General features: G+C 56.9%; 2 protein-coding genes across 8 annotated transcripts in view; one reads left to right on the top strand and one right to left on the bottom strand.

The window, feature by feature from the left end:
* KYAT1 (kynurenine aminotransferase 1) overlaps positions 1-622 on the bottom strand; it is a 33425-nt gene extending 32803 nt beyond the window's left edge. For 3 of the 5 annotated variants that reach the window (XM_067743035.1, XM_067743040.1, XM_067743036.1), the window contains exon 1: positions 425-622. The gene's annotated coding sequence lies outside the window, so the exon portion shown is untranslated. The remainder of the gene's footprint in view (positions 1-424) is intronic. The other 2 variants (XM_067743039.1, XM_067743037.1) reach the window with 2 other exon arrangements.
* On the top strand, positions 618-27139 carry LRRC8A (leucine rich repeat containing 8 VRAC subunit A). Of its 3 annotated transcripts, XM_067743026.1 has the most exons (4): positions 618-768; positions 4140-4246; positions 18047-20211; positions 25244-27139. In XM_067743026.1, the coding sequence occupies exons 3-4, from the start codon at positions 18055-18057 to the stop codon at positions 25517-25519; spliced, it is 2433 nt and encodes an 810-aa protein (XP_067599127.1). In that variant the 5' UTR covers positions 618-768; positions 4140-4246; positions 18047-18054; the 3' UTR covers positions 25520-27139. The 3 variants fall into 3 exon arrangements, with proteins under 3 accessions (XP_067599127.1, XP_067599129.1, XP_067599128.1); XM_067743028.1 differs by lacking the exon at positions 4140-4246 and having other exon boundaries at positions 661-768; XM_067743027.1 differs by lacking the exons at positions 618-768; positions 4140-4246 and adding an exon at positions 15708-17127.
* The last annotated feature ends 30 nt before the right edge of the window (positions 27140-27169 follow it).

Raw genomic sequence — 27169 nt, 5'->3', positions numbered from 1 at the left:
TTTTGGCGTGCTTGCCGTTACTATTATAAATATGGGAACTCCGAGGACTTAGGATCCCTAGAGCTGTCGAGCTGGAGTCCGGCACCCGGTTCCAGCCCCGGCTCTGCCCAGAATTCTCCCAGTCGCCTTGGGCTCTCTCTCCCCACCGGTACCGGTACCGTACGATCGCGGGGGTGGGGGTGGGGCGGGGGATGGGGGTGCAGAGAGGACCAGCCTGGCGGGTCCCAGCGTCCGAGTGCGGGTCGGAGAGTAGCGCGCGCAACAGCTCCCGTCTGGTTCAACCTTTCAGCGTAGCCACTCCGCTATAACAGAAGCACCAAACGCAACGAGTAGTCTGGCACAATCGACCTTGTAACCGGTTTCCAGGCCCTCCCGCCTCGGCACCTGACCCCGGGGCAGTAACGCTCCGGCACCAGCTACTCACCCCTGCCTCGGCCGCTTCACCTTTCGTCCCCAGGCGCCGAAGGTTACAGCCGTCCCTGTCGTTTTAAGGGGGCCGAGCCCGGGCTCCGCTACTTCCGCCCCAAAGCAACATGGTGCCTGCAGGGAGAGGGTGCAGGCGTGAAGAGAGCTCCCCTCAAAAAGATGGCAACGCCCTGGTGGCCCCGTTCGCGCCCGAAGGTGACGTCACTTCCGGGGCGGAGGAGGCTGAGTGGTGCAGTGAGGGACAAACAAAAGGAGGCGCCGGAGGGGCGCAGCGGCTGGCGGCGGGACAGAGCGGCAGGGGCTCGGGGCTGCCGGCTGGGCGGCCGCGCGCGGCGGGCCCAGGTGAGTGGGTGGGGTGGGGAAGGGGGTGCGAGCTGTCACCTCTCGAAATCCACTCCTGTACGTCCCCGGCCAGCTGGCTGGCCCCGGGCACCCTGGGTAGCTTGGGCTCTGCCCGCCAGGGCCGGCTCCCTCGGGGCCTCCCGCGGCAGCTCAGTTCGGCCTACCTCCGGGTTCCCCATCCCCCGGGTCACCGGGCCCCCCCCCCCCCGCCTCTCTCTGGTGCCGCGGCGCGCGAGCCCCCTCCCAGGCACCCCAGTGCCTCCCTGCGCTCTACATAACCGGGAGTTTCCGCCTCGGCTCCCCAGGTCCCCTTGTCATCTCCTGGGTTCCCCCAGATCCTCACCCCTCCACACACACACGCCCCCCTTACTAGAGGTTCCACCTCTGGGTTTTCTCCTTGGCAGTTTTTTTTTCTGTTTTCAAAGGTTCCCCTTGCTCTCTTCTCCTGGGTTCCTGGCTCCCTTCTCTTCCCTTACACCCCTCCCTCCTCTTGACTGGGCTGGAACTGTGCCCTGACTTGGGGGCAGATCCCTGGCTATGCTTGTGGGGCCTGGCTGGGCTGGGGTTGCTGGGAAGCCCAGTCCAGGGTCTGAGGCTCCGGACCCTGCCGGTGTCCTGTGCATCCAGATGGGCCTGAGAGCCAGGTCTGATGAGGTCTGGGCTGGAGACCCAGCAAAGTTGGCTGCCCAGCTGAAGCAGCATAAACGCTGGTTCTTGAGGTTCATGATGATTCTGCTCCTTTTGTTGACTGCTTCTTTCCCCTGGTCTGGACTGGACTGAACCAAGATTGGGCTGGTTCTTAGCTGATGCCTGTGCTGCCTTTTTTGGAAAGGAGGAGAGATGGTTGGGGGGTGGCTGGCAACCTCCTCCTGGTGGGGACTTGGCTGGAAGGGTGGGGCCGCCCCTTGGTGACCATGCTCCCCGGAGGGCTCTTCTGCTGCCCCACCCCCGGAAGCCTTTTGAGGATGAGGTGTGAGGATGAGGAGGGAGAGAGCTTGGTGCGGGAAAGGGACTTTGGGCCTAAATTGTGGAGGAAGGATTTGGGGGAGCTGAAAGGCTCCCAGGGGCCTCTCCCACCTTTTCCATTAGGAGTACCTTTTACCCCTGACGAACTGTATCCTGCCCTTTGAGCAGACAGAGTGGCAGACAGACAGACTGGAGGCAGGAGGAGGAGGTCTGATGTTGGTGATCCCTCCTGTGGAGGGGATGGGGGAGTGAGAGCTTCGTTCAGAGGGACTGGGCAGTGCCCATGGCTCAGTCACACTGGCATTGCCTTCGTGAAGGTCAAGTTTTCCTCTGGCTCAGGAGGGGAGGCAAGGACAGATGACAGTGCTGGAGGACTGGCTTTTGGAGAGGTGCTGGGGCATGAATGACTGGGCCCTGCCTCCCTGTCTTCCCAGTTTTAGAGATTCTTTGGGGTTAGCTCTAATGCCCCTCTGCCTTCTGGGGGCTGTGAGGCACAGCACAGGAGCCCAAGAAATATTTGTGACTTCCTCCTGGAACTCAACCAAATACTCCATCCCTTGGGCACATCCGCTAGGAAGCTGTTTCCTCTGCAAACTTCGAATGGCCTTTCTGGATAGTGGAAGCTCCTGAGGATTGCCCCAGTAGGTCAGAACTCAGGGAGCTGGCTTGGCCTGGACCTCGCCTGCAGGAGTTGGAGCGAAGGGATCGGCCTGGTTCCTGACTCTCCTGAGAGTGGAGGTGATTCTGGGTTTTCACAGACTTTCACGGGGAGTCAGATGGGTTGGATGTGGGGCCCTGGAGCCCAGCACACCATCTCTCCATCCCTTGACTCATTCATTCATTCATTCAACCATCCTTTGGTAAGTGCCTGGTCTGGGCCAGGAATGGTGCTACGAGAACACAGTCCCTGGCTACAGTCTGGGAGGAAAGGCAGACAGGAATACATTGATACAGTGGCCAGCATAATACTAGAAATATTACAGAGGCAACCCAGAGGAAAGAGGCATCAGCTGTGGGTGAATGTGTAGGGGGTGGTCAGCGTGTGTTTCCTGGAAGAGGAAGGGTTAGAAGAATCAGTGCCAGTGAATCCAGAGGCCTGAGTTCTGGGCCTGTCTCTGTCATGGGCAAGTGACTGGCTTTCCCAGCCTCCGTGGGTATCCCTCTCTTTGCCGAGGAGGGGAGGGGTTGGGGTAGAGACTGGCTCCCATGGCTTCTGTGCCTTTACAGACGCAGGTGCTTCGCTGTCTAGCTGCCATCACTCTGTGTGGGATTGCCAGGTTACTGACTGTCTCCCTGTGAGGCTGGAGACCATCTTCTGCTTCTTTCCTCCTAGCACAGTGCCTAGCATTGAGTAGGTGTGATAAATGTTCAGTGGTGTAAACAGCTGAAAGGCTCCACGATCCCTTTGTCTGTGTAACCACGCCTCCTCGCCCCCCTTCCTGCTAACTCCTCCTTGTCCTTTGGCCTCCCTTGATGGCTGGGTCACACTCCCAGCGCCTGGCTGGCTTAAATACTCCCCCTACCCTGCTGTAGCCTGACCACACTTCTCTCCCCGCCCTCCTAACTTGTCTTGTTCCCTCCTGTGAACAGTTCTGAGCAGAGTGCCTGGCATGTAGTAGATGCTCACTAAACAGTTCTTGACTATAGATGACGGTTGGGTTGTTTTTTTTTTTTTTCTTTTTTGCGGTACGCGGGCCTCTCACTGTTGTGGCCTCTCCCGTTGCGGAGCACAGACTCCGGATGCGCAGGCTCAGCGGCCATGGCTCACGGGCCCAGCCGCTCCGCGGCATGTGGGATCTTCCCGGACCGGGGCACGAACCCGTGTCCCCTGCATCAGCAGGCGGACTCTCAACCACTGCGCCACCAGGGAAGCCCAATGGTTGGGTTTTGTGTTTGAGTCGAATTCATGTGTCTGGGTTGAGGGTGTGTCTCTGCCTGGATCCAGCTCACCCTTCTGTAGCTCACCTCTCGCCACTTCCCGCCTCCAGTCCTAGATCCAGCCAGGACACTCAGCAGGCTCTAGATGTCGTGTTCTCTCCCCTCCAGGCAAATGTGCTGGTCCTTCTCCCTGGAATGCTCTCTCTCCAACTCCCACTCTTCCCCAGCAGTCAGCTCAGGCAACACCCTCTCTGGGGGGCCTTCCCTGACCCTACTAGTCAAGGTCTAGTGCTTCTTCCATGTCCCCATAGGGCCCGGGCTCCCCCCAGCAGAGCCCCGGGCTCTCAAGAGCCAGTTGTAATTGTTGCCTTGGCATATCCCCCGCAGACCATCTGATTCTCTGTCATCACCCCAGAGCCCAGCCCAGGCCCTGCACCGAGCAGGGGCTCCGAAACTGTCAGCAGCACAGCAGGTAACGCTGATAGTCACACACGTCCCTGCTGACTGTAGCTCTTGCTTCCTTGTAGGGAGGCAGCTTCCATGGAGCAAAAGGAATGCCAGGACCCTGCCCAGACAGACGTGGGCCAGCCTCAGCACCGACAGCCAACTCGCAGATAGCAGAGCCTTCCGCAGGGTAAGGACTGGGCCCCCACCCTCCAGGCCAGCCGAGCAGGTGCCTGGAGGGCAAAGGGTGGTGTCTCTGTCCCTGCAGCCCTTTGCTCTTCTCGCTGGAAGGCCTGGGCTTCTAGGGCAGAGATGCCAGGAAACAGAATTCTTCCTCCTTCTCCTGACTCAGTGGCCAGCTGAGTAGTACGTGGCTGCCATACTCAGGCTGGAGTGAACTTGTATGGCGAACCCCTGGCTTTTGTCACTCTGGGTGGTGGTTCATGCTGTCTCATGACCACGTTTCCTGAGGTGTGTTCTGTGGAACACCAGTGTCTTTGGTCACAGTGGTCAGGTGACTCCGGGAACAATATCTTGTCGTAGTCTGTGCTGCAGGACTTCTCAGAGCCTTGAAGGATGTCTCAGAGCTCACTGAGAGCATGGCGAGTCTCTGAGAGGGAGCTAGCAAGTTGTGTTTCCCCACACTTATTTGATCACGTGGACGTCTCTGGGGACGGGGGTTCCTCGTCCTGTGCTTTGGAAAACAGTTTCCAAAGGCAGGAGCGTGCACTGGTTAGGACCCAGACTTTGTAGTCAGACCTGGGTTTGAGTCCCAGCTGTCACATGCTCGACAAGTGATTGTGGGCCAGTCACTGTACCTCTCTGAGCCTCAGTTTCCTCATCTATGGAAAGAGGATAATATTAGCACCTTGCCTCCCTTTAGGGTATTTTGAAGATTAAATATGTTGATATAGGGAAGGTAGCACAGGGTGTCTTAGAACGTGTTCCCTAATCATAGCAGGTGTATGTATAAGCTGCTTAATAATTTGTAAAACAAACCTTATCAGTGATCTCTTTGGTCATTTGCAGAAGCTCAGGGAGTGGCCTTGATCCCCCGTTTACAGACGTGGAAACTGGGGCTCAGAGGGAGGAAGCAACTTGCCCAAACTCATCGGGAAGAAGGCAGGGATGTGAGACCTGAGCCAGGTCCTGGAATCCTGGGCTGGGGTCCTTTGTTCTGTGTCCGAGGGCTCCCTGCCTCCACCTCTCCCATCTAGGCTTTTTTTTTTTGGCGGCTGCATTGGGTCTTCGTTGATGCGTGTGGGCTTTCTCTAGTTGTGGCGAGCGGGGGCTACTCTTCGTTGCAGTGTGGGGGCTTCTCATTGCGGTGGCTTCTCTTGTTGTGGAGCATGGCCTCTAGGCGCACGGGCTTCAGCAGTTGTGGTGCGTGGGCTCAGTAGTTGTGGCTTGCGGGCTCTAGAGCGCAGGCTCAGTAGTTGTGGTGCACGGGCTTAGTTGCTCCGCGGCATGTGGGATCTTCCCAGACCAGGGATCAAACCCGTGTCCCCTGCATTGGCAGGTGGATTCTTAGCCACTGCACCGCCAGGGAAGTCCCTATAATGTCTTGGTTTTAATGTCATGTAGAAAGTGAGAGTCTCCCTTGATCTCTATCTCCAGAGATTTGAGTGAGGAGGGGTAGGTTCTCCCACATGTATTTTTACCATTTGCTTATTTTCCTAAAACCAAGTCCTGTTAGAGCTGCTGGTTTGCACCTAGCTCTCGTTTCATTTAATGGTCCGCCCTGGACGTCTTTCCCAGGCGAGGGTAGAGCTGTGGGTGAGTCCCGTCAGAAGAGGGCGATGGGAAGTGCCTGATGTGTGATTTTGTTGACTATCCTGTTTACTGGGACAAGGTCAGCAAACCCCAGCCCTGCCCTGTAGGAGTTTCCTGTTGGTTTTGAGGAACTCTTACCTCCCCCCGCAAGAAGGGAAGACTGAGCCGAGGTCTCTGGCCAGTGATGAGCAGGAAGCAGCAGGTCCTACTTATCTGAGGTCAGACTTCCTCCTCTGTGCCAGGGAGGAATGGCATGGGCCAGCCTGAGAGGTTTTAGCCTTCAGGTTTTGGCCCTCCTCTGTCTGCCTGAGGCAGGGGCTGCTGTGTTGCGTTGGCCTGAGCCTGGCCCTGAGTCCTTTCACCTGACTGTCCTGGTGGACAGCCCGATCTTGGTCCCCCTGGACGCTCCTCTCAGGTTTTAGCCGTGAGGGTGGACAGGTGAGGCGACGGGGTTGGGGGTGGGGGGGGGCTGCCCTGGGACCTGGGTCTAGAGATGCTCTGCTGGGGCGTAGACACCTCAGGCCGGGTTTCGGCAGGAGGAACCCCCGGCCTGGCAGCCTGGCTCGGCAGGGACCGCCCTGGGGGTGAGGTCTGTGCAGAGACGCGTCCCTCGGCCGGCGGCGTTCAGCTCTCCGTCGGGACCCTCTCCCTCTCCCCTGTTTCTTTCTCCCAGTCTTTCCTGGAGTCGTTTTCCTTCTGGCACAGGCCACTTCGGGCCGCTTCCTGTGGGAGCCCGGGAGCTGGCCTCTCGGTGGACGATGCTCTGCTCGCCCTCCTTCCAGCAGCAGAGCCTTCACGTCCACGGTGGCCGCGGTCCGAGCCCAGGCGGCGCGCCGGTCACTGTGAAGTTTGCCATCTTACCCGCCACCGTCTCCTGGGTGAGGTTGTGTCACTTTTACAGGCGAGGAGACCAGGGCTCGAGGCACGAGGGCTCCCGCCCAAAGTCGTACAGTTCAGGTGGCAGAGCCGGGATGTGAACCCGGGTCTGTTTGCCTTGGCAGCCTGTGCTCTTTCTACCCCACCTTCCGTTTGTCTCTTTCTCTAGGTTCTCGGGCTTCGGGGTGCTTCAGAGTCTCCCGAGAGCTTGTTCAAAATGCTGGTTCCCCTGGACCCATCACCGCAGCCCTGCAGAGTCCAAGTTGGGGAGTGGGCCTAGGAACCTGCACTTTGAAGACACTCTGCAGGCCGTCGTGAGGCTGGGGGTCTTCCGACTGTGCCGGCCAACACTGACCAGCGCGACTCTGTCGGCGCCGGTCCCCACCAGCTGCCGCCAGAAGGGTCGCCCTCGGTGTAGGAGCGGGGCTGGGCTCCCTCAGGCCCTGGATATCCGTGTGTGTGTGCGAGCGGATGAGGTTTCTAGAACAGCTCTTACACCCAGCCACAAACATCTCCCTGTGCGCTTTCCCGACGCGTTTCTACTGCATCTCACATCTCGTAAAAAGTTCTTTGTTTAACTGTCTCTTGAGGACGTAAAACCTCAAAATTAAATAGACACTGCGCGACAGCCTCATGCCAGGAGCCATGTTCCACTGGAGTAAAAGTGGCTGTAAAATTCCATGGCTCTCACGTGGCACCTGGGCACCCTCAGAGGCACCACTGCCAACCTCATGCCCCCGGCAGAGTTGACCTGTTGGCAAACGTGCTGACCGGGTGGGGCGGCATAAGAATCCTTCTGTCACATCTCCCGGCTGGTGGCCTGGGTCGGGATCTCTGGGGGCAGCCCCCCACCAGCCCAGAGAGCCAGGCGACAGACGGCTTACCCTCGGCCAGGCCCCCTTGGTCCCAATCCCCTTGGATCTCAGCAGATGAGTCTGCGGCCTCCCGTGGGCGCTCCTGCCCACTTTTCGTGCGCTGTCCAGGAAAGCGGCGCTGGTGTTCAAAGCAGATCGAGGCCTGTCTTCAAGGCCCTTCTGCCCGCCATGGGCCCAGACCCAGCACCTGGCTTCCGGGCTCAAACCCAGAGCTGGGCTCCCCCACCAAAGTTTCCTGAGTATGGCCTGCTAGAGTTCCCTGCAGAGACCTTGATTCCATGTACCCCTCCGGAAATGGGGGTCTTGTCCCAGGAAGCATTTCCAGGGTTCTCTGGGTGCCCAGGTAAGTCCAGGAGACCTGCTGGCCTTTGAGACAGGTGGGCACAATGGAAAGGCAGACCTGGGTGATCTTCCCCACCATCTTCTTCTAGCTGTGTGGCCTTGGGCAGGTCAGTTAACCTCTCTGGGCCTCAGATTTCACACCCCTAAAGGGACTGATACCATCCCATGATGGTAACAGCAGCTGACGTTACAGAGGCTTACTGCGTGGCAGGCCCTGAGCCAAAAGCTTTCTATGGACCGCCTCATTCAGTCCTCACCACCGCCCTACCAGGAATAGACTCAGTGGCCACTTCATGAATGAGGAAACCAGAGCCCTGGGAGGGAAGTGACTTTCCCAAGGTCACATGCTGGTGAAGTGGGGAGCCGCCGTACCTGTGTTTCTGGAAATTGGGGGCCGAGGCCCAGGAAGTACCAGGCGCAGTGCTGGCACATAGTCCACGTCAGTGACCCGGAGCTCATGTCAGTAACACGCCAGCCTGGTGGGGTGAGGGGACGGCCTGAGCCTCAGGCCTGGGCTGTTGCCTGTGAGTGCTTGGCTCGGGGAGCCATGGCCTCAAGCCCCAGGTGGGTGTCCTTCACCTGTCACCCTCCCCCCCCACCAGGCCGCCTGTACCCTTGCAAGTTTGCATGAGAAGCATGAGGACCAACCTGTTTGGGAGGCCCAGCCCACATGGAGAGGAGTTTGGAACGGAAACTTGTTCCCTCCCCCCTCCCACCCTGGGCGTCTCCCCTCTTCTTTCCCGGGAAAGTGAGGGTGTGCCCTTCTACGCAGGGTGCAGGGAGCCAGGTGGTGCCCCAAGCCTGCACTCTCCCCGGCTGGGTGTGGGGACCTCCAGGGCAGTGCCCGTGCTGGGGCGGGTGCGGGCCGTGTGCACCAGAGCGGGCCCTCTCCTCCCCTCCTGCTCTGGGACAGAAGAGGCCCCAGGGTGCTGACCGAGGAGCAGATTCACAGGCCCAGAGCACTCCCAGGACAAGACCTGTGACCCAGTGTCTTCCTCCAGCCTCTTGGGTGTGGCCCTTCCCCCTTCCCTGGGAGAGCCTTGGAGGGACAGCCTCCCCAAGGTAGGAGGAGGGGCGAGAGGAGGGGTGAGGGGTGCAAGCCTCCTGCCTCCCCTCCCTCCCGCCTGGGAAGTTTTCCCAGCCTCTCTATTTGGGCTATAACAAAAGGCTCTCTGTGCCCTGTTTACCCACAGCCTAGCCTGCCTGCCGCGGCTCAGGTGTGAAAGCCGAATCTCTGCAGGCCAGCATGGGGGTGGAGCATGCTTGGGTGGTCGCCCAAGGGAGCAGCGTGTCATTTCTTTGACTTCTTTCCCCATCTGTGAGAAGCTTCAGGAGGAAATCAACAATGTGGACTAGGCTGGACACCTAAGGGGTGGTTCTGCGAACCGCTCACCAGCTCTCTGTCTCTGTCCTGTCCTGGGGTCCTGAGCCTGGGCTCCAGAAGTTCAAGGCCATTGAGTGTGGTCTCTGAGTCCTGGGAGGTCCTGGGGGCCTTGGGGAAGCTTGGAGGTATTTGTGCTTGTGGCTCAGCGCTCTCCTGGGTGTCTTCCCCAGCTAAATTCTGGGTGGGTTTCTGCAATGGCATGTGGGTTGGGATAAGTATAGTGCACCTTCCTCTGTGCCAGGCCTTGGGTTGTCCCATAATATGTGCATTATGTTATTTTTAATTCTCACAATAAGCCTCTGAGGTACTGTAATATTCCCATTTTACAGGTGAAGAAACTGTGGCTTAGAGAAGAAAAGTCATTCGTCCCAGGGTCTGAGCTCACCCACCCTGAGGTGTTGCTTCCCTGCGCCCTGTCGAAGTGTGTGTGTTACCCGGGTAGGGCAGGCAGGGGCGAGCTAACCTTTTCCTTACATGATAGATGGCAGGTACTTCTTGTAAACTCTTACAGTATTTAGAAATGACTCGGTGAGGGAGGTCTTTTGTTTTTTTCCCAAGTATTTTTTTCTTCTCACAAAAGTAGCAAATTTAAGTACCACATACTGGAATCATGAAGTATTTGTTGTTTTGTGACATTTTATATTGTTTTATCATGCATGATATATCATATGCTGGTCAGCATCTTTTATTTTATTATTACTTAATATCCCTTGGACATCTTTTGGGTCACTGTATACAGATCTATGAGGTAGGTAGCACTGTTCTTATTTTAAAGTTGCAAAAACGGAGGCTTGGGCTAAATAATTTGCCTGGAGTCACGGAATTATTTCATGCTTGAGCTGGATTTGAACCCATGTCTCCCCAGTTCTGAAGCTATTGCTCTTCACACTCGCCGAGATCTGCCTGCCACCATGGGGAGGAGAGGGGCTCTCTGGGTTGCCCTAGTTCTGCTGCAGGAAGCTGGTCCCGCTTCTCTGCACCTGCGTGTGCTGCACAGTGGGAAGGGTCTAGCTGCATCCTACACACTTCTGCATCTCCCTGGGGCAGGGCAGGACTGGGCAGGGGTGATGCTGCATCCTTCAGTGTCCTCAAAGGCCGCAGGTGCCTCTGCGCCAGCCAGGAGCAGGCCAGTTGGAAGGAGGACCTGAATCTGCTGCCCTGGCGATCATCTAGTAGAGGCTGCCCCCAGCTGAGCCCAGCAGGTGTGAGGACCAGAGAGAGGAGCAGCCAGGAGTAGAAACAGTTGCTTTTGTTCCGGTAAACTTTGTAGGAAATAGTTTAAGCACACACGAACGTTATAAAACTAGAGCAGATATCTTTGTACCCAGGGCTCAGCTTTGTTCGACTTTCATGTTTGGCAATAATTGCTTCAGACACACACACACACACAGACACACACACACACACACAGACACACACACAGACACACACACACACAGACACACACACACACACACACCCCTTCTCTCTCTCCCTGTCTCAGATCATCTCAGGCACAATATAAGCCTCTTCCCCAATCCCATTTTCTTCCCTCTCTAGATGAAATTAGCATCTTGGTTTTGGGGCTCTCCATGCATGTGTTTATTTATTTTTGGCTGTGTTGGGTCCTCGTTGCTGCGCGTGGGCTTTCTCTAGTTGCGGTGAGCGGGGGCTTCTCATTGCAGTGGCTTCTCTGGTTGCAGAGCATGGGTTCTAGGCGCGAGGGCTTCAGTAGTTGTGACACACAGGCTCAGTAGTTGTGGCTCGCAGGCTCTGGAACGCAGGCTCAGTAGTTGTGGCACATGGGCTTAGTTGCTCCGTGACATGTGGGATCTTCCCGGACCGAAGCTCGAACCCGTGTCCCCTGCATTGGCAGGCGGATTCTTAACCACTGTGCCACCAGGGAAGCCCCCGTGCATGTGTTTATACCTTCACTACACTTGGATATGTACATTACAGAAAACCTTATATAAGGTATGTATTATTCTATAGCTCGTTTTGGGGTTCAGCATTGTTTTGGGGTCTGTCCATGTTGGTACGTGTAGCTAAAGTTCACTCACTTTACTGCTTTAGCATTTCACCAGATGCTTAGAGCAATTTACACTTTCTCCTGTTGATGGACATCTAGGTTGTTGATGTTTTGCTATTAGGAACAGCTCCGGAGTGATCATTCTTGTCTGTGGCTTCATGCGTATGTGTAAAGTGACTCTCTAATATCTTTACCTAGGAGCGAAATTGCTCCCTTGGAGGATGCATACATACATTCTATCTCCTCATTTAAGAATTCAACATTTTTGCCAATCGCAAGGGAGCGAAATGGCATGTGACTGTCTTAATTTGCATTCCCCTATTAGTAATGAGATTAAGAATTGTTTCATCCATGAATTTCCTTTTGTATTTTTCTCCCATAAATTGTCTAGCCGTACGTTTTGCCATTTTTTGCCTGTTGGATTGTCTTTTTCGTATATTTGTAGCAGTTCTATATTTGTTCTGGATACTAATCCTTTGGTAGTTATACCTATTGCAAATATCTCCTCCAGGTCTGTGGGTTCTTTTCATTTGTTTATTGTTATGTCCTTTGATGTGCATGCATTTTAACTTTAATGAGATCAATAGATCAATCTCTTCCTGTAAGGATTTGTATTCTTTGTGATAAGAAATCCTTCCCTGTCTTAAAGCCATCGAGACGGTCTCTTAGATTTTTCTTTAAACACTTTCAAGTTTTACTTTAGGTCTTTAACTCATTGGAATTTATTTTCCTGTAAGGAGGTAGATGGGGCTATGCTTTTTTCATGTGAGTAACTAAGCCAGCTCCTTTCATGGACAGCCATTTTTTCCCCCGAACCTGCATAGACACTGTCATGTCTAAGTTTCCAGAAATTTCGGGGTCTGTTTCTAGGCTCGCTCTTCCAGTCCTCTGGTCCATCCATCCATCCCCATATCAGCACCACACTGGCTAGAGCTTTATAGTAAGTCTCCTCCCACCTTATTCTTCCGAATGGTTTTAGCTATTCTTGATCCTTTGGAATCTTGATTTTTAAAAATCTTTTTTCTTAATTACCTGAGTAAACATATGCTTATAACAGAAAATAGAGGTAAGTTTGGGGTGAAAAAAAGATTATAAACAGCAGGCTAATCTCACCACCAATATTTTTCAAATATACGTCTAAGTTACTGCAGGAGGCTTCTTACTCTATCACAGTTTTGTTACCTACTTTTTGCATTTAACGTATTTTGTCATGTCATCAAGTGTTTTGCTCTAACATGTTTTCATTATTTCATAGTATTCCATCATCTGATCATTTAATAGGTATTGACCAATCACCCAGTAACAGGCACCTAGATTGTTTCCAATTTTCCTGGGGTATAAATAACACCGTGATGAACGTTCCCGTGACTAAACCTTTGTCCTAGAGTCTTTCCCTGACAATTGCCAACCTCCCTCCTACTTCCTCTCCCCCCTGACTCAGCCCAGTTCAGCAAACCTTTACTCTACCTTCGGTATTCCGGGCTCTGCACAGAGACTGGGATGGATCTGGAGTGGTCCCCATCCTGTAGGGCTCCCAGTCTACCCCCATCCCCAGCCCTTGGTGGTCTCTTGCCCATGAGCTTTACGTGGTACAGCCAGGGTGAACCCCACCTCGCTGGTGGGTGTCAAGCCCTGACCTCCAGGAGGGCACAGTCTGTAGCTTTAAACAATGCATCTGTTCTGGAAGAAGGAGGATTAGCTGGGCTGGAGCTCAGGGGACAGCAGCGCATGGGGCCTTTTTGTCTTTCTCAGCCACCTCGCTTTCAGCCCTTTAATCTTTGCCCTCTATTCAGGATCCTCTGCAAATTCTCCATCTCTTGGGGCAGAGATCGGATCTGACCCGACTCCCCATCACCCTCCCGAGATTGCCCTCTGAGAGCCACAAAAGAACACCTGAACTCTCCACCTGAGAGCTTATTTTTTTCTTTCTTTTCTTCTAGACTGTATTTATTTTAAATTCTGTACTACTTTTCAATCACAAAGGTAAGGCATGCTGGTAAAAAATTCCAGTTTCCTTTCATCCTGCCTCCTATTCTCACTCTAAGAGGGAGCCGTTCCCCGAGTTGGTCAGGGTTTATCAGCATGGGATTGTATTTATTTATTATTCTGGCTCTCGCTTTTTTCCAAAATGGCATTACATACAGAGCTCCTTTATTCTGCTGAAAAGGCCCTGTTGTATTCTAGAGGCTTCTTTAAGGGACCAGGATCTGCTTTCTGCCCGCCTCCTTTGTGCCTGGCCCCACCTAACTCTGCCCCTTTGCCAGGTGTCAGGGCAGGCGTCTTGGGTGCTTTTTCTCCTTCCGTTTCCTTCCTTCGTGCTCAGGTTCTGCGCTCTTTTCATCTGCCCATCGACTGCCTGTTGAAGTCAGGATTGCTGTCGGGGGCCAGGTCTGCATCTGTCTTAGCCTCATTCCACAGATGGGGGAACTAAGGCTTAGAGAGGTGAAGTCATCTGCCCAGCGTCACTCCATTGCTGAGTGGCAGAGCGCAGGCTGGCCCGGCTGGCCCCCTCCCTCCAAGCTCCTATCACCGTTCTTCCTTGCTCTCCACCTGCCTGAGATCCCCCCCACAGGCTGCCGGGGAAACCTCCCTCTTGTGACTTCCTGATAGTCCTGAGAGCTTGGCAGGGCACCTGTTACCACGTGCATTTTGTGGATGGGGAACCGAGTCTTGGCTGCTGGAGGTGCCTCTCCCTCCCTGCTGGCTGTAGGCAGGTACTGCCAGGCCCAGGGAGTGTCTGTAGTGGTGCCAGTGGGAAGGGAGGTGTCAGGTGGGCGGAGGCCTGGATCACGTGCCCCTTGGTACCCTGACCACCTTATACAAAATGTGGGCACATCCATGACAGATTCTCTGTTCCCTTCCTGACGGGGAAACGGAGGCCCCAGGACAGAAGCTGTTGCACACCTCTGCTAGGGGCCGTCCTGGCTGCGGAGGACCGGAGGCCTCAGTGCAGGGAAGGGATGAATGCACTGCCTACAGGAAACTTCCTGCAAAGGGAACTCTCTGTAACTAGGAAAACAGGCCCCTTTTCCCTTATGGTGCTTTCCTGACCACCCCCAGGTGTGCCCTGGGGCAGCTGTCAGCTGGGATCTGCTCCATCTGAGTGGCTTCCTGGAAGCGCTCCACCCCAGAACTGGGTTTGAAGGTGGCCTCTAATCCCTGACAGGCAGTGTGAAGTTGGGCATGTGACTTCTCTCCCCAAGCTTCAGTTTCCATATCTATAAAATAGGCATGAGGAATATTATTCAGCCTAGAAAAGGAAGGAAATTCTGGCACCTGCTAAGACATAGATGAACCTTGAGGACATTACATTAAGTGAGAGAAGCCAGTCACAAAAAGACAAATATTGTATAATTCTACTTGTATGAGATACCTAGAGTAGTCAAATTCATAGAGATAGAAAGGAAAATGGTGGTTGCCAGGGGCTGGGGAGGTGGGAATGGGGAGTCGTGTTCACTGGGGACAGAGTTTCAGTTTTGCAAGGTGAAAAGAATTCTGGAGATGGATGGTTGGCGATGGTTGCGCAACAAAGTGAATGTACTTAATGCCCCTGAACTGTTATGGTTAAAACACTCAAAATGGTTAAAATTGTAAATTTTATATTTTGTGTATTTTACCACAATAAAACTGTTGTGAGAAAAAAAGAAAGGGTGCCAAAACAGTGTGCACCTCTTGGGCTCCTGAGGATTCTGGGCTGGGCCATCCTTCTCAGAAGGAGCTGTTCCCCCCAGGGCCCTCAGGGGTGGTCAGGAACTGGGAGGGGACCCAAAGCTGCCTCAGCCTCCTCCCTTGCCCCGCCCATCTGAAGCTGTGGCCCCACCCACCACCCAGGCCCCGCCCTTCCCCGCCCCACTTCTTCCCCATCCCTCCTCAGGCGCTCTCTTGATACCGTTATTGAGCACCCGCTGTGTGCGGTAGACACTTGTCCTCCAGCAGCATCTGGAGGAAAGGTTGAAGATTGATGACACCAGTGCAGACTGCCTGCTGCCCTACTCTGTCCTAAGTGCTTTAGAAGCTTGGAGTCCCCTGGGCTCTTCCGGGCAGCCCTGCGGGGAATCTGCCCCTGGCATTTGTGAAGAACCTGAGGCTGAGAGCCAGGGAGGACCCTGCCCGAGGCCAAGGCAGCAGCAGAGCCCTGGCCTGCACACAGGTCACATGCTTTCGGCTGCTGGCTGCCCCCTGTCACCTCCACTCCAGAGGGGCTGCCCCAACCACCTGGCCGTCTCCTCTTGGGGCCAGTTGTGGGGAAGGCACGGTCCCTGGCACCCTGGGGACTAAAGCCTGGGCTTTGGCACCTGCACCTTCTTTCCAGATTTCCCCGAAAACGCCATCAGAGAGGGGCAGTGACTTGTCCAGAGCCCCACAGTGAGTTGGTGGCAGAGGTGAGGCAGAAACACGGTGCAGCTAAAGGGTGACCCCTCCCAGACAGGTCCCCCACACGAGGCTGGACCTGCCCTTCTAAGCTGTGTGACCTGGGCCCCTGGCTCTGCCCCTCTGAACCTCTGAGGCCTCCTCGGCACAGTGGAACGGGCGCTGGCCTGGGCTGAGGAGGCACCAGCAGCCTCGGGGGCCAGCACAGGACCGTCCCCTGCACGAAGCCCTTCTCAGCAGGGAGGTGGCATCCATCTCTCCTGCCATAGCCATGGCTGCCCCCTGCCCTGACTCGAGTCTCGTTATTTGGACACTCCTCTGTCTCTCCCACCCCTCCCCACACGCTCACACTGGCCCGAGAGCCCCCTGGGGCAGGGGCGTTTCATTGGTCACATTTACTACCCATAGAGAAACGGGCCAGGGGCTGAATGGAGAGCTTAGAGCGTGCTTCGAGACAGGTGTTTGGGGGCCGGGGGGCGGGAGGAGCCAGACACGCTCGGTGGATGGGACTGTCTCCTACCTCTTGGAGCCTCAAGTCCCTCACCTGTGACGGAGCTGTGGACAGTTCCCACCTCAGACCCAGAAGGAGTTAGGAAGGCGACATAAGCAAAGCCCCAGGACAGCAGGGGCCCGGAGACAGCTCCTCACCGGGAGAGGCTGAGTGTTCTCCAGTACGTGACACACCCACTCCCCCGAAACAGTGAGGTTGCAACCACATCCTGCCTGGTCATCAGCCCCCACCCCCAGCGTCTGGCATCCTGCCCTGGCAGTCTCGTCCTGGACTCTCCGGGGCAGGCTGTTGCACATCCTTGGGTCCTCCGTCCTGGCCCCTCCTACCTTCCGGCCCCCAGTCTTTGGGCGCCTGCCTGGATGTGGACTCGGGGAGCCAGGAAGGGAGGGAGGAGTGTCGGGGTGTCTTTCAGCTGGGGGCCGGCTGCGTGATTCAGCAGGCCCTCCCCTGGACGGCTGCTTGCCCAGGAGTGTGGGTGGTGTGAGGGGCCAGCTGGTCATTAGAGGGCCCGGGCCTTCCTGTGGGGCAGGCTCTCACCCTGGCCTGTGAGTCCCGGCCTCACCAGGAGGGCTGACCCCCTGGGCTGGAGCCGCCGGCTCAGGGAAGGTGGTGGTGGTGTCTGCTGGCCTTGCGGTGACCTGAGCTCTGGGAACCCCGCGGGGGCAGGGAAGCTGAACTCCTGGGCTCTATCTCTTGGCCCTGCCCTGCGTGGGGCCTTGGGCAGGTGGATGGCGAGGCTGTGCAGTGGTGAGGATCTGAGCGGGGAGGTGGAGGGACAGGCCTGAGTTGGATCTCGGCTCTGGCCCTGAGTAGTAGAGTGACGTTGGGCAGGTGACTCTCCCCTGAGCCTCAGTCATCCCATCTGTGAAATGGGACCAAAGATAGACCCTACATCTGGATGTCAAAGGGACCCCACGAGGAGGATTCCATGGTAAGGACCAGCTCGGTGCCTGGCACACGTTCTCTGTTGAGCACCTCTATTCCCTCAAGGGGTCTAGGTTTGCTTTCCTCCTGTCCTCACCCATCCCGGCGTGCCCGAGGAAGATGAGATGGGAAGCATCTGGTGTTTGCAGGGAGGCCCTGTTTTATGAAGTGTTCGTTACTTACTATTGTCACTATTAATATTATGAATAATCAAAATAATGTGGCCCCGTCCCATAACCTGGGCACCCTTGTGCCTCTCCCAACAGAAACAGACCCATTTGTCAAAACACAGGTATTTAGGGACCTTCCCAGCAGCCCAGTGTTTAGGAATCTGGACTTCCACTGCAGGGGGCATGGGTCTGATCCCTGGACAGGGAACTAAGATCCCGCATACTGCGCGGCACAGCCACAAAAAAAAAAAGTGAGTTCATACTCAGCCCCCTCTTCTGCATTTGGCTTTTCTCACACTTTGAATAAATCTCTTCGGACCACTGGCGCAGCTTCGTGGCAGCTGGTTCCGAGTGAGCTGGAAGTTTTCAACTAGCCCTGTGGTTGTTCTGATCATTAGCAGGATGGGGTCTAGACAGGGATTCAGGAATGCTCCTGCTGAAACGTGGGGGTCCCTGTGAGGCTGCTTTCGCAGTCTGTCAGCGTGACCTGGATCTCAGTGCTCAGCCTTCCTGTCTATGGAATGGGGAGGCTGCCTGCCTTCCCTCTGGTGGTTTCCCAGCCACTTGGTGAACATATGGTTTCTGGACAGACGCCGATCCGTGGGCTGGCCCATGAGTGTTGCCCAGCTAGTGTGACTCACAGCTAGACTTGAGGTAGAATTTTGGACAGTGGGTCCACTGTCTCCTGCCTCTGATCCCTGGGTTTCAGAAAGCCAGGCCACCCTGTAGTAACCCCCTCCCATGGGTCCCTTTCAGGTTGAACCATGATTCCGGTGACAGAGCTCCGCTACTTTGCGGACACGCAGCCAGCGTACCGGATCCTGAAGCCGTGGTGGGACGTGTTCACCGACTACATCTCCATCGTCATGCTGATGATCGCGGTTTTTGGTGGCACGCTGCAGGTCACCCAGGACAAGATGATCTGCCTGCCGTGTAAGTGGGTCACCAAGGACTCCTGCAACGACTCGTTCCGGGGCTGGGTGGCCGCCGGCCCAGAGCCCCGCTACCCCAACTCCACCATCTTGCCGACGCCCGACACTGGCCCCACGGGCATCAAGTATGACCTGGACCGGCACCAGTACAACTATGTGGACGCTGTGTGCTACGAGAACCGCCTGCACTGGTTCGCCAAGTACTTCCCCTACCTGGTGCTTCTGCACACACTCATCTTCCTGGCCTGCAGCAACTTCTGGTTCAAGTTCCCTCGCACCAGCTCGAAGCTGGAGCATTTTGTGTCCATCCTGCTCAAGTGCTTCGACTCGCCCTGGACCACGCGAGCCCTGTCAGAGACGGTGGTGGAGGAGAGCGACCCCAAGCCGGCCTTCAGCAAGATGAACGGCTCCATGGACAAGAAGTCGTCGACGGTCAGCGAGGACGTGGAGGCCACTGTGCCCATGCTGCAGCGAACCAAGTCTCGGATCGAGCAGGGCATTGTGGACCGCTCGGAGACGGGCGTGCTGGACAAGAAGGAGGGGGAGCAGGCCAAGGCGCTGTTCGAGAAGGTGAAGAAGTTCCGGACCCACGTGGAGGAGGGGGACATCGTGTACCGTCTCTACATGCGGCAGACCATCATCAAGGTGATCAAATTCATCCTCATCATCTGCTACACTGTCTACTACGTGCACAACATCAAGTTCGACGTGGACTGCACCGTGGACATCGAGAGCCTGACGGGCTACCGTACGTACCGGTGCGCCCACCCGCTGGCCACGCTCTTCAAGATCCTGGCCTCCTTCTACATCAGCCTGGTCATCTTCTATGGCCTCATCTGCATGTACACGCTCTGGTGGATGCTCCGGCGCTCCCTCAAGAAGTACTCGTTCGAGTCCATCCGCGAGGAGAGCAGCTACAGCGACATCCCCGACGTCAAGAACGACTTCGCCTTCATGCTGCACCTCATCGACCAGTACGACCCGCTCTACTCCAAGCGCTTTGCCGTCTTCCTGTCGGAGGTGAGTGAGAACAAGCTGCGGCAGCTGAACCTCAACAACGAGTGGACGCTGGACAAACTGCGGCAGCGGCTCACCAAGAACGCGCAGGACAAGCTGGAGCTGCACCTGTTCATGCTCAGCGGCATCCCCGACACCGTGTTCGACCTGGTGGAGCTGGAGGTGCTGAAGCTGGAGCTGATCCCCGACGTGACCATCCCGCCCAGCATCGCGCAGCTCACGGGCCTCAAGGAGCTGTGGCTGTACCACACGGCCGCCAAGATCGAGGCGCCCGCCCTGGCCTTCCTGCGCGAGAACCTGCGGGCGCTGCACATCAAGTTCACGGACATCAAGGAGATCCCGCTGTGGATCTACAGCCTGAAGACGCTGGAGGAGCTGCACCTCACAGGCAACCTGAGCGCGGAGAACAACCGCTACATCGTCATCGACGGGCTGCGCGAGCTCAAGCGGCTCAAGGTGCTGCGGCTCAAGAGCAACCTGAGCAAGCTGCCACAGGTGGTCACGGACGTGGGCGTGCACCTGCAGAAGCTGTCCATCAACAACGAGGGCACCAAGCTCATCGTGCTCAACAGCCTCAAGAAGATGGCCAACCTGACGGAGCTGGAGCTGATCCGCTGCGACCTGGAGCGGATCCCCCACTCCATCTTCAGCCTCCACAACCTGCAGGAGATCGACCTCAAGGACAACAACCTCAAGACCATCGAGGAGATCATCAGCTTCCAGCACCTGCACCGCCTCACCTGCCTTAAGCTATGGTACAACCACATCGCCTACATCCCCATCCAGATCGGCAACCTCACCAACCTCGAGCGCCTCTACCTGAACCGCAACAAGATCGAGAAGATCCCCACGCAGCTCTTCTACTGCCGCAAGCTGCGCTACCTGGACCTCAGCCACAACAACCTGACCTTCCTTCCGGCTGACATCGGCCTCCTGCAGAACCTGCAGAACCTGGCCGTCACGGCCAACCGGGTGAGTGGCTCGTGGCAGGGGTGCTCCTGGGTGTGGAGTCTTCAGCTGTGGTTCCCAGGACCCCCTGGGAGGAGCTGGTTGAAAATACAGATCCCCAGGCCCCGGACCAGACCTGCTGAATCAGAATCTGTGGGCTTGGGAGGCCGTCTCTGCCGCAGAACGTGGCAGAGGTCACCTGCCAGGAGGGATGGTGTGGTCAGGCGGGGCCTGTCCCCGAGGTGGCCTTGGGCAGGTTCCTCGAAGGCAGTGATGTGCACGGGCAGGAGGTCCACGGCCTGCCCTGCTCTCTCAGAGCTCGGTCGTGGGAGGTGGGACTTAGCCTGGAGCTTGCAGTGTCTTTCTCAGCTTGTCCTGGACCAGATTTGGAGCCCAGGATGGGCCCACCAGGGACAGAAACTTTGTGGGTGACTGGTGCAACTCCCAGCGCCACTCACACCCTTTCCCCTCTGTGTTTTGAGGGTGGCAGAGGGCAGAGTTGAGCTTAGCTGGGGCTGGTTTGTTACCACTTGCCTTTCTGGAGAGGAAATTGTGCGAACCGTTGTGGGCCCGTGGTACTGGAGGGCACGCCCGGGAGACGATCGAGACCTCTGGCGGCTCCCGTGTACCAGCCCCTTGCCTGTCTGGACAAGCCCCCCACCCAAGGGCCCCTCCGCGGAAGCAGGCAGGTGAGGGTTGAGGGCAAGTGGTCCTGTGGTCTTGTGGCCTGGCCTCTGCCGTGGAAACAAAGGCACAGCTGCTGGGGGGACCTCTCCCTGCCCTGCCCACCTCTTCTGGGGCCCTGCAGGGAGGTTGATATTGGAAAGAACGTCTTCCCGGTTTGTTCCTACTCCGAGTGGAAACCCTCTTGCAGTGAAGAGGGTGGTGTCAGGGTGGACACTCTCGCAGCGAGGCTAGGGGTGATGGAAGCCCGTGGCTGGGGGCTGGGATGCTGAGGGAGAGCCAATCCAGCCAGCACCTCTGCGCCTCTGTTGCCGGCAGCAGCATGAAGGCGCCCCGTGGGCTTATGGAGCTCCTGCTCTGTGTCCACCCTGCGCTGGGCACCCCGCTCCCGGCACCCTGTGAGTCCTCCTGGCAGGAGCTCTCTCCAGCAGCCTGGAGGCAGGCAGCCCCTGAAATGTCCCGTTCTAGGAAAGGATGTGCCTTCTCCAACATCACCCAGGTTGGAGGGTCCAGGCACCCCAGACCTCTGATCACCAGAACCCCTCCCGTCTTCCCTAAGCCTCTCTCCCTGTAAACCACAGAGATTTTGACAAATCCTTTCTCCCTCCCTCAAATTATACCTGTGTGCATGTGTGAGAACGTACAGGGGTGAAGGTCAGATCCCAGGCTGCTTCACTCTGGAGAATCCGCCTCCAGGGCCTGGGACAGGCCCACCGGTCAGGAAAATTGGCCTCCCGGGGAGAAGCCCCATTTGGGGAGCATAGGACAAACACACACCTCCTTTAGCATGTTGAGGGGGACCAAGTGGCCCCCCCCCGGAGCACAGTGCGGGGCCAGATTGCCCCTGGATTCGGGGCTGCCTTGGGCATCCCAAGGACCCCTCGTGGTGCCCACTCTGTCCCGGGAGCTGTGTGGGCACCAGGTCTTGATGGGCCTTCCCAGCCAGTGGAGGGTGGAGGTACAATTCCCGACCTGTCCCCACCCCCAGCTCCTCATCCCAGGCATGGCTGCCAGGTCATGCCTGTTGGCTGAGGTCACCCCTCAGGAAGAGCTGGGGGCAGGCACGCTGTCGCTGTCCCGAGGAAGGAGACCCTCTGACACCCAGTTCAGCACAGTGCTTAATCATGTCCTGTCCCCGCCCACTGGAATGCTAGAGGCCTTTGTAGGGAAAAAAGTTTGCTTGGGCCAGTCCTAGTCAGGCTCCTCCTTTTAGGCAGGAGCCCCCCTCCCTTCCTCCCTCTGGGCCTGGTGGTTCCTTGTGAGCCACCCCAGGCTATGGGCCTCGTGTGAGTGGACAGGCAGGGGCGAGTGTGGCCCGGCTCAGGCCCTCGGCCTCTGTTTTCTTAGGTTTAAACTCATGTTAACGAATACCTCGATAAGTGGGCGTCCACTTGTTTGGTTATTCATTGGTTCATTGATTTGGGGAATGTTTTTTGAGCGCTCCTAGTGTGGAGCAGGGAGCTGGGGACCTAGGAACAAACAAGCGACTGCCCATCCTGAGCTCACCTCTCTCAGGGAAAGACAGGCAACCAGCATTTAGCTCAGTGGGCGAGACTAGGCTGGGGCACAGCGGAGTGGCCTCAACCCGGACTTACCCCAGGGCAGGCGGGCCTCCTGGAGGAGGGGGCATCTCATCTGGCCCTGCAGGACAAGGAGTTAGCCAGGTGAAGAGGAAAGGGAGAGTCTAGGAGGTTCTGTCTACAGAGAGCTGAGAGCCCAGGGGGAGAAGCCGTGAGCTGAGCCCCTGGAATTTGGACTTTCCCCTGAGGCCAGGGCTTGAGGAGCGTCCTGTTCTTCCCACTTAGTTTCAGATAATCTGTCTCACGTCCCTTCCCTCGACCCTCTGACAACAAGGACCTTGGCTCTTTCGTCCAGTGCCTGACGTGGAGCAAAACGTTCACCGAATTCCCATTGACCGAGCGAGGAAGGGATATGCCGCCTTGGAATTTAGAGAGCTCGCTCCTGCTGCCACTCGAGGGTATTGGGGGTGGGGCAAGGTGAGAGGTCAAGAGCTGATAGAAAGCCCGTGGGCCGCTATCAGGCGGGGGCGAGGCCTGGACTGGCAAGGGCTGCCAGGGATGGCGAGACGGACGGATGTGGGGGAGACTTCGGGGGTGGACTCCACAGGACATGGGCGGGATTGGATGTGGGGAGAGAGAGGTCTGACATGACTCGAGGTTTCTCACGTGGCTGCCTGGGTAGCTGGAGGGTCATTGAGGCCAGGTGTGGGACAAGGCACAGGTTTTCAGAGAGTAGAGCGTAGGTCCCATATTGGGACATCCAGCGGACCAGGTTGAGTCAGCCTGAAGCCCAAGGAGTCGTCCCCCCAGGCTCCTGGGTGAAGGTGGGTCCTCGATGAGGTCACGGGGGGAAGGATGGAGGGAAGGGGAGTCTGGCTCGAGCCTTTGGGATTGACGGTGACGAGCCGGGCCAGGCAGGAGCAGGTGGGCACACAGCCCACGGGGAGTCAGGTGAAAGGAGAACAGATGCATGTTCGGTGGATTAGGAGTGACCGCTGGTGGCTCTGGCCAGGGAGTTTCCAGGGTGGGCAGCGGCAGAAACCAGATCACGGCGGGCCAAGGAGAGAGACGATGTCTTTCCGAACGGTTTGTTGGGAAGCCTGGAGAGGCTCCTGGGAGGGTTGTCTCTTTTGCAAAGACCAGGTGGACTTGAGGGGGAGCCAGTGCTGATGGGGGAGCGGCTGAGACCCCTGAGGAGGTGGGAGAGGGAGGGATTGGGGTGACGGGAAACGACTTCACACCTTCAGCGCACGATCACACCTCACGAGGGACAGGAGTGGCCCGGGTGGGGCACTGAGCCACCGAAGGCACCTTCTTTTCTTTCCACGCGCCTGGAAAGAGCTCGTTGATGGGCTGGGGGGTGCTCCGGGGAGGGGACGTGTCAGGGGGAGGGCTCCGATGTGAGCCCCAGCTCTGCCACCTGCTGGTCCAGCCTCTCCCGCTCCCTGGCCACTGTCTGTCACCAGAGGAGGCCAGTGTTGGGCGCAGTGGGGTCTCTGGGATGCTCTGGCCCGTCCGTCCTGCCGGAGCCCACTTCCCATCTGCCCTCTCACCTTCATGTCCCTGCTGACCTGGAAGCCACCTCTGCCCCATACCTGACCACTGGGCCACGTTGAAGCCCCAGGTCAGGAGTCCCCTTTAAAACAGTCACAGTGTCCCTCATGGCATGGCCTCTGCCTTCTCAGCGGGAAAATGGGGACAGTGACAGAGCAAGCTCCCCGTCACCCTCACATGGGCTCGGGCCCAAGTCCCTTGGCTCCTGCCCTGCTGGAAGGGTCCCTCCTGCCCACCATATCTGAAGGAGGTGGTTGTAGGAAAATAGGCTCAGTCAGAGCTCGTGTTTGTAGCTGATTGCTCACAGGAGGGCGGGGAGGAAGCTGGCTTTTATGGGGTTCTTCCCGTGTGGCAGGAGACACGGCAGGTCCCCACCCAGGCTGCACCATCAACAGTGTGGACATTTAAGAGCACGGACTGTTGAGTCAGGTTCGAATCTTGGCTCCACCACTCTCCAGCTATGAACCTCTAGGCAGGCTGGCTCCTTCAGGGCCTCAGTTTTCCCATCTGTAAAATGGAATGAGTGTTTACAAAGTACTTACAGGTAGTTCCGAGGGTTCAGTGAGTTAATAGCATCAGCGCTCAGAGCGAACCTGCCCTGTAGTAAGTGGCATGTGGGTGTTGCCCATTATTCAAATTTTGCAAAATCAGAAGGAGGGGGCTCTGAATGGCCAGCACTGGGTTCCCCGCACCCACCATCAGCCTGTGACTTGACAGGTAAGGAAACTGAGGCCCAGGAAGGGGAAGTGATTGGTGAGCTCTCCCCAGTTCTCAGCAACAATTAAGGGTGTGGAATTTTCTCAGCAGGCTGCTCTGCTTTCATAAATTGCTCTTAAACCAGGCAGGACCAACAGCCTGGCTCCTGGTGAGCCCTGGGCGGTGGAGGACGGGGTGTGATTGGGAGTAGCTGGCTACTGTGATTTGCTTCTGGGGTGCTAGGCGCTGGGAGACAGCGGGGAGCACAGCACACCCAGCCCTGCCCTCTCAGAGCCCCCTGTCTGGGGGCGACAGGAGACCAAGCAGTTTGACCATGGAAGGGATCAGTGCTGTCCGGGGGACGTTGGGTGCCATAGGTTACCAGGAGGTCAGGGAGGCTTCCTGGAGGAAGTGACTGCAGAGCTGAGACCTAAAGAACAGGGGAAAGTTAGCCAGACTTGGGCCCAAATTGTGCTGGTCCCTGGGGTCTGGGGTAGCTGAAATGGGCATCAGAGAAGGTGCTGGTACCCAGGGCAGGGAAGCCCAGAGGCCCAGGTCCGAGGTGCGCCTGCCTCACTTCGCCCTCTGCTCCTTCCCTGTAGATCGAGGCGCTGCCCCCGGAGCTCTTCCAGTGCCGGAAGCTGCGGGCCCTGCACCTGGGCAACAACGTCCTGCAGTCACTGCCCTCACGGGTGGGCGAGCTGACCAGCCTGACCCAGATCGAGCTGCGGGGCAACCGGCTGGAGTGCCTGCCCGTGGAGCTGGGCGAGTGCCCGCTGCTCAAGCGCAGCGGCCTAGTGGTGGAGGAGGACCTGTTCAACACTCTGCCTCCCGAGGTGAAGGAGCGGCTCTGGAGGGCTGACAAAGAGCAGGCCTGAGCCACCACGGGCACTGAGCTCGGGCCGCCCAGAACAGCCAGCAGCGGGGCCTCCAGGGAGGCTTCAGGCCCAGGAGCCCAGGAGACTCTGACTGACGACCAGCCCAGCCTCTCAGTGGGGGCGGGGCAGGAGCTGGGCCACAGGACCGCCCCTGAGGGGCTGGCCCCTTTCTCCTCAAGACTCACGCCCCCGCGGGGCAGGCGCCTGAGGGGGAGATCAGAGACCTGTAGTCCATCTCTGAGCACAGTATTTGGACAATCAGGGCCTCCTCCCTGGAGGCCATCTCTGCCCCAGAGGCTGAGCTGACACCAGAGGTCCAGGGACACCTACTTAGTTCTTGGTATTTATTTTCTCCGCCTCCCACCCCCTCCCTCCAGATAACTTATACATTCCCAAGAAAGTTCAGTTCCGATGGGGGGTGTCTGAGGAAGGGTGGGCTGCGTTTCCCTTTTCCTTTTTTTGGTGGTTTCAAAACCATTTAGGGCCCACACAGCCTTGAGCTGAGCGGTCCAGGGTGAACCAGCTGTGGGACGGTCACCCCAGAGGTGCCAGACTGGGCTCTGGTGGCACGGCCCGTGGGAAAGCAGGCCACCAGGCGGAGAGGCCAGGCCTGGGGTTTGCCGCAGCAGTTTAGATTTTTTTTAAGTAAAAAAAAATAATAAAAAAAAAATTTTTTTAAGCTCTAAAAATTGATGGTTTGGGTATTAAAAAGAAAAAACTAAAAAAAAAACAAAAAAAAACAAAGGACACTAAAGGCCAGTGAGTTGGGGTCTCAGGGTGGGACAGCAGTTCCCCTTGAGGAGAGCAGCAAGACACTGAATTGTGTTTCCTCCCCCCGGGGTGCAGGCTGCAGGATGTCTTCCGAATCTGCTGTGACCTTGGTCCAGGAGTCTGTAGTTCCTCTCCCCGCCTGGGGCGGGGATTGTTGTGTCTTGTTTTTGGTGTCTTGTTTTCTTTCTCCTCCATGTATCTTGGCAGGCTCTCATTTCTGTGACTGTTGGCCGAAGAGAATGTTCCGGAGCTTCCAAGAAGGGAGGGGACTCGGGTTGGCTAATCCCCGGATGAACGGTGCTCCATCCCCCCCCATCCCTTGTCGCGGTGTTAAGGAGCCCAGAGGAGCCCCCTCACCCGGACTCTCTTTTCCCACCTCACGCTCACGAGTTTGCCCAGTGCTACTACTGGCCTCAGCCGCTGACGTCAGTCCTGTCACCACCTGGTCCTTCACAACGGACACTTGGAGGCGGGGCCACGGGTGAGGAGGTTGCCGCCGGGGAGGGCGGGCTATCCAGGTTCTGGTTCCAGTTTCTGTCCCAGGCGCCTGGCACGTGCAGCCCACTCAGCGCCTGGCGGCGGGAAGCCAGCTCACTTTAGATCAGTCACCGGGGTTCCCGCTTTAGAAGGGTCCCCACCTTAGATCGATCACTTGGACATTAAGGCACGTTTTAGCGTCTCGTCTTAATGATTATGTCCACTCGTCCATTTGTGTTTTCTGCGTCGTGTCATTGGATGTAATCCTCCGAAATAACGCACACTAGCCTCTGACAACCATGAAGCAATCTGTTACACGTGGGTCTGAACTTGTAGACTCGGTTCAAATATCAAATAAATCTATAACAGAAAGTAGCCTCTGGAGGTCTCCATGTCACGGGG

Source organism: Pseudorca crassidens, chromosome 7 (assembly GCF_039906515.1).
Source record: "Pseudorca crassidens isolate mPseCra1 chromosome 7, mPseCra1.hap1, whole genome shotgun sequence".
Lineage (NCBI taxonomy): Eukaryota > Metazoa > Chordata > Mammalia > Artiodactyla > Delphinidae > Pseudorca > Pseudorca crassidens.
Note: the sequence above shows the minus strand (reverse complement) of the source record. Positions and strands in the feature narration are given on the sequence as shown.